The 13,187-nt window shown below is 43.6% G+C and overlaps 2 protein-coding genes across 7 annotated transcripts in view; both read left to right on the top strand.

The window, feature by feature from the left end:
* Positions 1-9,808, top strand: part of micu3b (mitochondrial calcium uptake family, member 3b) — a 19,225-nt gene extending 9,417 nt beyond the window's left edge. The window contains exons 9-15 of one of the 5 annotated variants that reach the window (XM_031857904.1): positions 1,435-1,530; positions 2,020-2,108; positions 2,307-2,478; positions 3,764-3,872; positions 4,071-4,228; positions 4,808-4,876; positions 8,688-8,774. In XM_031857904.1, coding sequence (XP_031713764.1) covers positions 1,435-1,530; positions 2,020-2,108; positions 2,307-2,478; positions 3,764-3,872; positions 4,071-4,228; positions 4,808-4,876 — 693 coding nt within the window. In that variant the 3' untranslated portion in view covers positions 8,688-8,774. Of the gene's footprint in view, positions 1-1,434; positions 1,531-2,019; positions 2,109-2,306; positions 2,479-3,763; positions 3,873-4,070; positions 4,229-4,807; positions 4,877-8,687 lie in introns of all 5 variants that reach the window. The other 4 variants (XM_031857903.1, XM_031857902.1, XM_031857906.1 and 1 more) reach the window with 4 other exon arrangements.
* A 1,913-nt stretch (positions 9,809-11,721) lies between these two features.
* zdhhc2 (zDHHC palmitoyltransferase 2) overlaps positions 11,722-13,187 on the top strand; it is a 10,576-nt gene continuing 9,110 nt past the window's right edge. Inside the window, exon 1 of one of the 2 annotated variants that reach the window (XM_031857890.1) lies at positions 11,722-12,152. In XM_031857890.1, the coding sequence (XP_031713750.1) occupies positions 12,026-12,152 (127 nt within the window). In that variant the 5' untranslated portion in view covers positions 11,722-12,025. The remainder of the gene's footprint in view (positions 12,153-13,187) is intronic. The other variant, XM_031857892.1, reaches the window with a different exon arrangement.

The following is a 13,187-nucleotide window of genomic DNA, read 5'->3' as shown; positions in this document are numbered from 1 at the left end:
TCTCTCTCTCTCTCTCTCTCTCTCTCTCTCTCTCTCTCTCTCTCTCTGGGGAAAAGCGACGAGGCGCAGAGGAAGAGCTGTTTAATCAGCTGGCTCACATTCACCCTCAGGCTTGAGAGATGAAAAAAAAAAAAGTTGATAAGAGAAATAAATATTATGAAATGAAGCAGGCCATACTTATGAACACGTGTCGACGCCAGCTGGCGTAAAAAAATGATGGGGTGAAAAAACAGAATGAGAGCAAGAGGCAACAATGTGGTTCTGTTTGTTTCTTTCTTGTTTCTTAACTACTCAAGACAGATTCCCTGTGATCGTTTCATTGCACATGACACATAGCTGTAGTTAAAGTTGTCCCACAGCAGGCGGGACAGTGAAAACAGTGTAAACTGTAATTGTTTATTTATTTATTTTTCAGGGACAATGCACACCAATCAACAGTTGAACTGTAAGTGAGCCAGAGTTAGCCAGAGAGGCTAATTTCCATCTGCTGTCCCCGGCCAGATGTTTCAAGGCAGCCTAAAATAACAAAATAGTGATAATGATTGGTTAGTCAGAGATCGGGAGCCTGACCTCATAGGGAAAAAACAACTTTTTTGTTGTTGCAGACAACATTGAGCAGGAAATGTGCATTTAATGCATTGGTCAAATGCAGACTCTGAACCATAGACTGTATATAAGACGTAGTCGTCGTGACATCACCCATTGGTTTGTGGACTACAGTTTCGAAGCCTCGAGTTCGGAATTTTGGCCGTCGCCATCTTGGTTTATTGCTGTCGCCATTTTGTTTTTTTGCAACCTCTCTATTTCACTCTAAATTGACCATAGTTTACTAAATGAACATGTTAACAATATGTACTGAGGTAATGAATAAAGTGAGACGTTGGGTCATTTTCTCATAGACTTCTATAAAATGGGACTTATTTTTGCAACCAGAGGAGTCGCCCCCTGATGGTCATCAGAGGGAATGCAGGTTTGAGGCACTTCAGCAACGGCTTCACTTTTCAGAGGTTGCTGCTTGCTCTGAACTTATCTCACAAGACAACGATGTCTGATAACTTGCATTTACCTCTCAGCTTAACATCAAATGATGACAACCTGGCATGAACCACCCTTCGGCTCTCACGCCTTGCATGCTTTGGACATGTGTTAGCTGTGTTGGCTCAACGTCCTGCCAAGAGGCTGCATGCATGGCTGCAGAGCAGGCCCACGTCAGGGCCGATGGGCCTCTCAGATACACCGCCGGCAGCCCCAGTCTGTTTCTGCCCGTCTGTCTCTGATGTTTTTTTTAATTTTTTTATCTGACTTTTCATCTTCTTTCCAGTCTGTGCATCTGTTTCTTCCTGCCTGCCTCAGTGCCGTCCACGTTTGTCCGTCCATCTTCCTTCTCCAGATGTGTTTTGTCTTCTAACAGCTGTGCTTCAACTGCTGCCACAGGTTCTTGACAAAGACAGTCAGCATGTGGAGGCCCGCGGCATGTGGGATGTTCTCAGACGTGGCACAAGTCAAGTTCTGTTTTCTGATCTCACCGAGGTAGCCACGCCCTCATTACTTTGGTTATACAGTCAATACTGTGAAGCAGGCTATGACTGTCCGTACTGCAGGTTCCATGTTAGCACTGTGGATTTATTTATTTAGTCTTCTTGTTAGCAAGAGTAAATACTGACTAATATCTCCTCTGTAGCATGTTTAATGAATCTATTGCATGGCACGTGTTTGTATCGTGCAGAAATGAGAAATGCTGGCCCACTGTTTGGTTTCAGGCACGGTGAAAAATTAACCATTAACTCTTATTCGACAGAATCTGGGTATTAACTAACATCTTTGCTGCAAGCTATCAGTGTGGTTAGATTAAGTCATTGTTAATGTTTACCTGGTGTTTTCATGATACACTCTCAGTTAGAAAACAGCTCATTCTGGCAGCTCAGATTGGGATTTTGTGCAAATTGACTCAATGTTTGGATAAATCATTGCTACTTAAAGCTATGAGGATGTTTAATTAAGTCCCTTTCCCTCTGTTAGCAGGTGGATGAAAAGACAGAGACAACGCTGCTGGTGCACTTCTTTGGAAAAAAAGGCAAAGCTGAATTGAAATTTGAAGATTTTTACGAGTGAGTAGAAAACCACTTTGTTCGCTCTGTAATGAATCAATATGTCCCCGAGAAAATGATTATCTTACAGTGTAATAAGGCCATTAATCATTTCCATGCCTCCGACGGCTAAACCGTGCGACTATGTTAAGTGTTCCTTTGTGCATGTGAGTTTGTGGTGGTGGCGTTACCTGTCAGCGGTCCGTCTCGCTCCTCCAGGTTCATGGACAACCTGCAGACAGAGGTGCTCGAGATAGAATTCCTCTCCTACTCCAAGGGCCTGTCCACCATCAGCGAGGAAGACTTTGCTCGGATCCTCCTTCGCTACACCAACGTGGACGATGTCAGCGAGTATCTGGAGAACGTGCGCCACGGCTTGCCGGACGAAAAGGTGCGCCCCTTTTTCCCCTCTTCTGATTTGTCATCACATGTTACCTCTGACATGTGATACATACTCTGATGTGGTACAACACCTGACACCCTGACGTCACTGCGCCCGTACACAAAATAGTTCCATGTAGGGCCGAGCAATGCGGAGAAAATCAAATATCACTATATTTTTGACCAAATACCTCCATACCGATATTGCGACAATATTCTAGGGTTAATTATTGGTGCTTTTACAAAATATTTACACAATGAGATTTTTTGATAAACAATGATCAAGAATGTGGAAATAAGGACTAAGCGAGTACAGATAATAATTGAACAGTCTAATTTCAGAGATTTACATCACTTCACTGTAATGCTTACTGTTATTACGATGTTCAAAATCTAAGCCCTAGTTCCATGACGTAACTCCCAGAAAAATAACAAATTGTTGCTTTTACATTGCGTTTTTTGTACAGCTTAACACCATCTAAATATAATTTGTTAAATGTATGTAACCTTCTCATCTCACTCCCAGACAGAAAGGGAAGAAGTGTTTTTCGCAAAATGTTGAGCGATTCCTTTGAATGAATTAGTTCCCTTTCACAGACTTGCACTCCGTCGTTTTGTGTGAGTGTGGGACGATTTATTTATTTTGCAACCGCCCGCTGAATTGTCTGTTGAGTGAAACATCCTCCTTTGAAGCTTTAATTTGTTTTTCCTCTTGGCGCGCTGAAAAGACGCCGGCAGCTCCTCAGCCACCTCGAGTAGCCTGTTGCTAGATCTCCATTGACGATCAAGTGGGTCTCGTCGTAAGGGGCTAAGAGATATTTTATGGCCCTCGCCTTGTTAAAACAGCAAAGCGACACAGATTAGTCATTACTCCGTTTGTTCGGCCGTGTGTGCTGCCTGTTTGGCGAGGCCCCCGGCGAGAGAAGGAGCTAGTAGCTGCGGGACGGTTGAGTGGAGATCAATGGACTCAGTGTTTGAGTCATCAGCCAAGCCTGAGATGTTTGGGGATTCATCACTTTTGTTGTTTTTGTTTATTGAAGTATCAGGTTAATCTGCCTTAGAAAAGTCTGCAAAATGGGCCTGACCTCTTCCCAAAAGCTACAATCCTCCCCCCCCCTGCCGCTGACAGCTCAGCGTGTCCATACTGCACAGGGGAAAATCCAGCAATGTATACTCTGTCTGTTTGGGTGTATTATCTATCTGCTGGCACTTCACCATTTTCTCGCGTTGCAATTCGCAAGCTATGTGTTTCGCGAATAAAAAGGCGTCGTCTGGTTGTCATCATCTCTTCGCAGGGAATCACCTTTGAGGAGTTCAGGTCCTTCTTCCAGTTCCTAAACAACCTGGAGGATTTCACCATCGCCATGCAAATGTACAACTTCGCCAACCGCTCCGTTGGTCAAGGTGAAGACTCACAGTTTGTTGTCACGTTATGGCGGCACAATGCTTATTTTTCTGTAGTAAGTCAATCAAATGAGGCAAACAAACCATCCAGGTGACCCACAATCGTTATGATTTTGTCTCAAGCTAAAGTAATGTAAATATTGGTAGCAAACATCTGTAATGAAGACTACTCCCCAACTGTTTTTCTTCCCTCCCCAGAGGAGTTTACCCGCGCCGTCTACGTGGCCACGGGCATCAAGCTGAGCCGCCACTTGGTCAACACGGTCTTCAAGATCTTCGACGAGGACCGCGACGATAAGCTCAGTCACAAGGAGTTCATCGGCGTCATGAAGGAGCGGCTGCACCGCCGCGGCGGGGTGAGACGGCAGAGGCCATTTATTGCTCTTTTATGACTCTGGAGGTGACAGAGGTGTCGGTGTCTGGACTCCGCAGCAGCACTGGCTGATGTGAATGACACCAGCGTTGTTGGTCTTTGTGAGCTACTTCTTTACGTCAAAAAATGGGGACCGCAAAGAGCTCACAGACGGACAGAAGGATGCAAAGACAAGTCAGATTTAACAGGGCGAAAGGACAAAAAGGCCAATGTGGGTTGATGTTGAGCACAGATATACTGGTTTATTTTCAGAACAGAGTACTTAAGCAGCTATTAGCATCACAAACACCACCCCTCCTGTTTAATTACAGCTCTGAGTAAGCGCTAATCGTCTCTTTTTTCTTTAGGTGGTGGTAGACTTAAGTTCCTCCACACCACAACGTCTAAATTACACTCCTGACACTTTTTATTACTGAAACACACCTCACCTTTGGGTTGGCGACTAGTGATTTTTGTGAAATTATACTGCCATCTAGTGGGACACCATGACATTGACCCTCTAATAGTATTCCTCTCTTTCGCTCTCTCTGTCTCTCTCACACACACACACACACACACACAGGGCGTCAAAGTGGAGGAGAAGTTCACCTCTTTTAAGTCCTGCATGAGGAAGCAGCTCTCAGGCAAATAGGTAAAGTATGTTCTCATCCTGTCAGCATTCTTTGTTAAATGGGGCAAAAATAAACAATGCTTAATGTGAGGTTGACTAATGCAACATGATTTGGGTTTCTAAACTGTTCCGTAACAGCGTTTCCCAGCCACAGTATCCCAGTCAGTCTTCGAAAGGTCCACACTCTGCTCGCCCGAAGCATTGAGTTACACTGTATTATTAACGCCTGATCAACTGCCACCAGATACCAGCTTAGGTCTGCACACGAGCAGTGAGCAGTGCACTTTAAAGCTGCGTGTTTCAATATTTCAAAGGAAATGCACCTCCTGGGAGAGGGCTTGATAATCTCAGGAGAGGACTTGATCTCGATGTTTTTTCAATTAGTTTTGAGAATTTTGAGAGAAAAGACAAAAAATGCAACCATTTTGATTCATTATTTGTTTTATTTAAAAATGTGAAAGTGCAGTGGACAATTAATATTTCACTCCGGAAGCATTTACATTTTCTGACATGACTGTAACCTTGCTGGCAGATCTAGAGAGACAGAGAGAGACGGAGAGAGGGAGACAGAGAGAGAGAGAGAGAGAGAGAGAGAGAGAATAACAAGAACAACGTCAACAAGGAGCGTCACAGTCCTGAGAGAGACAAGGACTCTTCCTCACCTCTGTACCTTAAATACATTTTCTTAAAGTGTTTTAATCATATCTATAATAGTTATATATATAATCTTCATCTTAACGATTCCACAAATTCACACCACAAAATAAAATACACATTTTTGTTGTCTTGGTACATATTTTGTGCAGGTTTAAGTTTTACCAGATCCATGAATGTCAAAGATTGAATGTTAAAGATTAAAGATCAGGGGCATTATGACAAAGTGCAAAAAGATGTAAGGGGGAGGCTTTAAAAAACAAACTGTTAATACCTCCATAAAATTCAACAGCAAAAGATAATATACAACTGCTCTGAAATTCATGAACTTAATTGTAGCTGCAACAGACTGTAACTTCCTGTTCCCGTGACTCACAGCAGCGTGTTAGTGTGCTCGGATCGACAGTGACTGTGAGGTGAGGTGAGATATTCAACGATCACAACTATAACTGTTTATCGTTATACAACAACGCAAGCACAATTAAGCCTGTTGACTTACAATGAACAAATCAAATGCAAAAAAACCCAAATATACGAAAAACAAGTACGTAACAAACCACAGAAAGAATCTGAGGGTTTCCCAAACACTGTAGCAGGTTACAGTTCATGTGCCCGCCTACGTTACTGTGGAAACAGGAATACACAACTCCCGCTGTCTAGCAGCTGCTCGGCCGTAGCAGGCCAGAGGCACATGACAGAAGTCACGTACTTTCAGCTCGCAACACTAACTTACAATATTATATACTTATACTTACAATGCTTGTGTTTGTGTATTTACCCACAGTGTTAGTACTCTATGCTGTATTATAGGATGCTTATATCCTGGAGTCAACACCAGCCAGTCAGACGGGCAGGTTTGCATGCACAGCTGAGGCTCTTCATTTAGGTTTTAGGAGCAGGATACTCACACATATTATACAGCAGGATAAAGACACACATTTTGACTTCCTACAGTGAATAAAAGATACTAGTAGATATTTGGTTTGGGGCAAAACGTTGGCGCTGCACGGTCATGAATCACCTAGAGAACCTATGGAGGGGGCAGAACAGAGAACTGGCTGTACCGGTGAGCAAGAAAAAGAAACGTTAGCCAAAGAGAAAAATGTTAAATTGCCGGTAGTGCGCACTGAATTCATCGGAGTTCGTGACAGGCTGTTGTTTCAGGACCATGGACAGCGCTGTTTCTCGCACGTAGGAGATTTGTGCGCCGCAAACAACAGTTGTTTCTACGCGCCTACCTCTGCTGATCTGAAAGAATCAATTATAAATTCCAGATATATCTATCGCTCTGCGTCTACGTTCTTTTGCGGGTGCTCTGATTAATAAATGTATTATTTTATTTTATTTTTTACAGTAGCCTTATAGTAGCCTGTTGTTACAGGCTGCATCTACCAATCTATCGTCATCTACCTAAATGAAAAATAATAGCGCTGCACCGAAAACTCAGAAGCTTTATTCATAATGTTGGCTTTCAAATATTAAATATATATTGATAAGTAACAGAAACATTGTGTTCAACAGTCCGACTTCTATCTAAAACAGGCACTAAGTGAACGATGCAGCACCCAGTCCAAGTCTCTGACAAATTCCCAAGTCCAAAAGTCAAAATTTGTTGATAAACGATGCAATCATTTCCAAAATTCACCACATGTTTTGATCTAATGAAATATTCTGCTTCACTCCATATGGTGGAGGTTAGCCTTTCAAAAACAACATTTTCACTGAGGTCAAAAACCTGTTTGCTCTCCGGCTTGCTCCAGAGGCAGGAGGTGGTCAGCGTCATACATTACATTTAACACGCATTATTAGATTTCCCCCAGTTTTTAGGGTGATGGCATCATCAAATATGACAACAGATGACGCTTCGAACAACAACAGTTTAAACACAGGTCATTCAGCATGAAGTCAAACATAAAGTCGTAAAAAGTACACTTACTCACCAATCTGTAGGTCTTGGCTACTTGTAGATAAAATCCATCTGCCGATCTTTTCCAGGTGAACACATGAATTATGACTTTGTTAAACTTGTCCTAATGGCCCTTCGCTGTATTTAAACTCTGGCTCTCAATTGACAGAATAGCAAAGGCCGAGAGCCGTGTTTGTCCAGTACCCTTCCGACATGTCTGTATCCGTATCGAGGTAGAAAACGTTCGCTCCACCGCGGCTGTGCTGGCTGGTGTTGTCTGCAATAGCTGCAGCAACTTTGTTCCTTCTTGAACTGTGTCTTCTAAGTCATTTAAAAGGGAAAGGAGCTGTGAGAGCGATGAGTCCCTTACTGCAAACAGGGACATCCATTTGACAGCAATAAGTTCAATCCAGCAGCCATCGTTAATGTTTCTCCGTCCCAATAGTCGGGATTCTCATCCATGACCGTAAACACGTAGATACAGTCGCTGACTGCTAGCACCACCACAGAGCCACATGTTTCTGTTTTTACCGGTGTTTGAAAATGACGTACACGTTTCTGTCCCTCTTTGTCGGTTGATTTAGGTCGCCATGATTTCTTTTTTTTGCTCTGAAAATCCAATTTTGCACAATTGTTCAGTTATGAGATGATCCGCGGGTGCCATGATGACACTTGACGTTTATGGTGGTTTACGTTAGCTACGATGAATGCGCTCTGACAAAGTGACGTTCAAATCCAACTGTGCGCATTTCCAGTGTAGACTCTCGTTTTTCCATATGGAACGAAGAGCATTGCTGGCATATTTACGTAAAAAGACAATACGAGTTATGCTTTTTTTGCCCACCTGGACCGATGATTGTTTTACACAAATCTACATATGTAAACGTACAGCTGTGCTGGCATTACGTCCCATGTTATTCTTTAAATTAAAGTAGATAGAAGTGAAATGTGTAGATATGTGGGAGAACTATTGCTCCTTGCTGCTTGTATGCTACAGATCCACAGCTGTGGTCACTGCAGAGGACCCAGATTTGTTTCTGCACACTTGCAGAACTGCTGCTGCACCACATGACTGTTTGATCAAGAGGTGTACTGGTTTCTGCTTCTCTGTAGTCTAATGTATTCTGGTTTCTCAGTATCTAATACATAAAACAATGTACTGCTGTTCTGTTGTGACAACGAGATGGTCCACAGTGGCGACACAGTGTGTTTACATTTACAAAGTGTCCCACTGGACTTGTATTTACCGTTCTCCCTCTGTTCTGTCACCAGGTGGAAATCCCAGCATCAGCGCCTGTCTTAACTGGACGAGCGGTGCCTCCTCGTTGCTCTCTACCAGGGACAGAAGGGTTAATGCATGCTGCAGCATCTTATTGCCCTATGTTAGAAGCTTTTAAATAAACAGGATGTGGCACACACAGGAAGTGGTCAGCCTAATGGGAAGCTGTTGCAAGTGGTGAAGCAAACTTAACAGTGTTGCAGGAGTCTAATTTGAAGTAATCAGTTTGTCTAACTGCTTTTTGCCTGCTCAGAAGATATTGAACTATTTATTGATTGTAAATATGTTGATCAGTTTAAGATTGTTAACACTGATTTTATTTATTTAACTTAAAGTCCAATGTTGTCTTATCACTGCTCTGCCAGTGTGTGTTGTTCAGTTCGAATCTCCGTTTGTCCCGAGCTCCATTCGGTACGGTGGCGGCAGCATTGCTCACATATTCACTCTCCCACCGGCTCTGCAGCCCCCTGCACAGATCAGCTCAGGACAGCACCTCCCCTCCTCCCTGTCGTCCTCCTCCTCCTCCTCTCTCTCTCTGCAGCTAAAATCCTCCAGGATCCCCCAGAGCTGCAGCAGGCTTGAACAAACTCATTCAGTCTGTGGCGTTTTCACTGTTTAACTACAGGCAGCTACCAGTGTTAATCATTTCTTAGCTGATAAAAGAAAAGTGCTATTTTCTTGCCACTGGCAGGGATGACCTCTCTATAAATAAATATGCAAAGAATTAAAGCCATGTGTTTGTTCCACTCTTGGGGACACTCAGCTTAAATTAGTTTTGGAGTAATACATTGTAATTACCTTCCCTTTATGCTCTCTGAGAAAGAGTTTACACTTCATCTTCTTTATAGGAATCCTCACTTGTACTACGGTACAGTGCAGTGTGTGTGAATTCTTGATGGCCGTTGTTTCCTGGTGTAATGTTTGCTTTGGGTGGAGCTATGTACTGAAACAAGATACCAACATGTTACATGCTGTAATATCAACCAGATTAGTCCGTCTACCTCTTGGAGAGTTTTTGGAAACTTCTCGCCGTGTGTTGTTCTTTTAAACCAGGCCTCAGCTGTTACACCGATGCATTTATAATGACATGGTACAATAAATATAATGTAAAACATTTGGTGGTTTTGTGCCCTTTCTCACACACAAACAGCTACTAACCTGTGAACCGTTCACACCGTTCTCACCAGGCGAATGGCCGTCAACCTGCCCTTCTTTGTAGCGACTGATAGCAGGAGCACAGAAGAATAAATTAGTGGTTTTATTCTAAACCTGGAGGCGAATCATTAACAGTATTAATCATCAGGGACCTGAGGCTGTGTGGGTGTACGGAACTCTAATCAGGGACTTTTTTTTTAATCTTTAAATGATTCATTCAGCAGGGTAATAATTTGCAGTCTCACACTCTAATCCTGAACTTCTTGAAGTGAGATCAACGAGGTCCTTCAAACATGTAAAAGATCCCTGAGATATAATGGAAAGTTTAATTTCAAAGTTCATCCATTAACTCTGAGCAATTTGATCTATTCAGGCCTGTGTAGTAGGATCCTAGTTCTCTAAATGATCCAACAGTACCTTGGGTTTTTATTGGCAAATAAATAAACTAATATAATTATTGTTTTGTGACATGACACTGTGTGGTTATTGCAATATTGCTTGCCCATTTCACCCACACATTGCTGAGGATTTCTACACAGGCATCACATCACCTACCCCTATGTTGTAGTAGTTTCACCCACTATTGCCCAGGTTTCCCTTTCCCCTCAGTATGACCTTGTTTCACATGAACAAAAAAAAACTTCTGAGTCGAAAAAGGTACTCGAACAAATTTAGCATTGAGCGTCAAAAGACACGGGATTCTACAATTCCCATAATAAAGCTCAATAGTGTCTTTCACCTCACCCACAACAGAGACTCCAGTCGGAGAGGAGACGCAGACACAGAGGACAGTTCACGTTGTTGGACTGATTGCAGATGAATCTTCATAATATGCATGAGTAATGAACGTCCTCTCAATGTTCCTGTAAGACAGAATTAAAACTATGCAAAGAACGTCACAAATAATGTCAGCCAGGTTTAAATACTAAACACCTCGTCAATGTTACAGAGACTACATCCCTTATTTCAGCTTATTACTCTCGCAATATGACATAAATGTAATGTGGACAGCAATGGCTAATAACGTCCAACACTCCCTGCCTGGTAAATCCCCACAAATTATATGTGTGTTTGTGTAGTTTTTGAATAACATCATATTTACATAAACAATATTCTTAACACATTACTGAGCCATCTGTTCTAACAGTAAGACCGAGATGTGCATATTGTTAGTTTGCTGCAGCGTGTCACCCACCCACGAAATTGGCAACAGATGGAAAACCATAACTTAATTTTTTTTTCTTCACACATTCAAACAGCATTTATGAAAATGTTTTAAAGAACGTAGTATGTGAAATGTGAAACAGAGTGCAGGTGGGCTTTTACAGCTTACAGTACTGCAGGGTTGCAAGCAATTTTGCAGGTGCAGTTGGGCGTGAGGCAGCCGAAGCAGGTGGATCTTGTAGACCTCAACCTCCACTATCAGGTAATGATAAAACACAATATGTTAGCTTAACCTCTGACACAAGCAAACCACACAACAGTAGTCAGACCGATACTAGTTTACTAGTAATGTGGTATAATATAAGGGGACAAAATAATAAGGAATGTCTGAAAAAACACTTCTCACTTTGAAATAAATAAACATTTTATCTTCTTCTTTGATAAACAACTAACCTGTCGTTCAACAGAACCCGTGCCCCCCTACAGTCATGTCGCGCGTGCCTCTACGTGTGCGTGCGTGTGTGTTTTTGTGTGTGAACAGACCGCCGTTTCCACACTCGCGAGTATGAACTTATTGAACCCATCTGCTCGCGGTGGTAAAAAAATTAAAAAAAATGTGCCAGGCTTGCAGCATCCCGCGGACGTCATGGCAACCTGTGGGGAGGCAGCAGGGGCGGCGCAGACTCTGTGCGCGTGTGTGCATGTGTGAGCTGTCTGGTGGCGTGTTGTCGTCGGTAGGCTACTAGAGATCTGAGCAGGACAATCAGAGGGGAGCAGTGCAGCAGCAGAAGCGGGTTGGAGGCTGGTAGGATGTTGCGTCTGAGCTGCCGATTAGGCTGATCAGAGCCGGAGCACACGATGCAGTGACAGTCTACAGGAAGACACAGGCGCACGCACACTCACACACATACACACACACACACACACACGCGCGCGCGCTCACACACAGAGGGAGAGGGAGGGAGGGAGAGTAACACACGGATGCGCACGAGAAATGATCCTCTCCTAGACTATGGCACCGTCGGGCTCGCGTAGTATCAAGAAGGGCTGTCAGAGAGTTTTGTACTGGATCCCGGTCCTCTTCATCGCCCTCATAGTGGCGTGGTCATACTACGCCTATGTGTTGCAGCTTTGCATAGGTAAGAGACCAGCTGTCTGGGTAGTATGAGGGGTGTGTGTGTGAGGGGGGAATGCCTCTGACTGGTGTGTGTGTGTGTGTGTGTGTGTGTGTGTGTTTTTGGTGATGGGTTGGGGAGACATTTGTGTTTAAGCAGTTTGTGGTCCAGGCAGATTTTATTTTGGGGTGCAGAAGCTTGTTGTTTATGCAGTGTGTGGACAGTGTGTCAGTCACATCACAACAATTCAAGCAGGAATTTTATAGTCAGGCATATTGTTACAAGGATGTGACGGTGCTGTGTCTTTGCATGAAAAAACTCAAGTTCAGTATTTTCATCCCACAGACAGAATTGGAAATATGTTGGACCACCTGCTCTTATTGTGAAGAAGCTGCTGCACAGAATAGGATCAGGTCCACGAGACTCATTATCTGTAGTCCACTACCACTCTATCAGCACTATCTTAAAGACTTACTGTAAGAGCTTTGGGCTCATGTCGTTACCGAGCTTCATTATCTGAATTGATATCCTCCACCACAACACCGCCAGCATTATCTTTTGGCAAGAAGTCTGACGGTAATGGCTCTGGAGTCAGGCCTGCCTGCTTCCTTTCTCGCTTCCTGCGGCTGCCGAGCGTCGGATGGTGCGGCTACAGACAGCAAGCCTTCTCCGTGAACGGTGAACACAGAGTTGACCTGGATAGTGAGTAATAGGTTCTTGGATGTCTCAGAGGACTCTCAGCAGCCTGCTCATGTGCTCTATTTGGCAGCTTGTCAGACCACTAGGGAAGCAGATCTCCTCTGTCAAAAAAAGGGGGGATGAAATGGAGACGGTTTAATGAGACCAAACAGAGGAAAACACAGGGAGGGAGGGGTTGTTCCTCGGTCTGATCTTCTCCAAATAGAGCCAGGCATGCTATCCAGCTTTAACAGAAAGGGTACACCTTTATGGTCGTCTTTCTACCTGATCAGTGAGACTCAATGAGAATCATGGTGCCATGAGCCTGGGTTCACCAGCAGGGGTCCGCTCCTGAAATTGGTTGGCCACTCTTGGTGCCCC

The sequence above is a fragment of the Anarrhichthys ocellatus genome, unplaced genomic scaffold (genome assembly GCF_004355925.1).
Source record: "Anarrhichthys ocellatus isolate YVR2014 unplaced genomic scaffold, GSC_Weel_1.0 scaffold19, whole genome shotgun sequence".
Taxonomy (NCBI): domain Eukaryota; kingdom Metazoa; phylum Chordata; class Actinopteri; order Perciformes; family Anarhichadidae; genus Anarrhichthys; species Anarrhichthys ocellatus.
The sequence above is the reverse complement of the archived record's forward strand: the minus strand, read 5'-3'. Positions and strand labels throughout refer to the sequence as shown.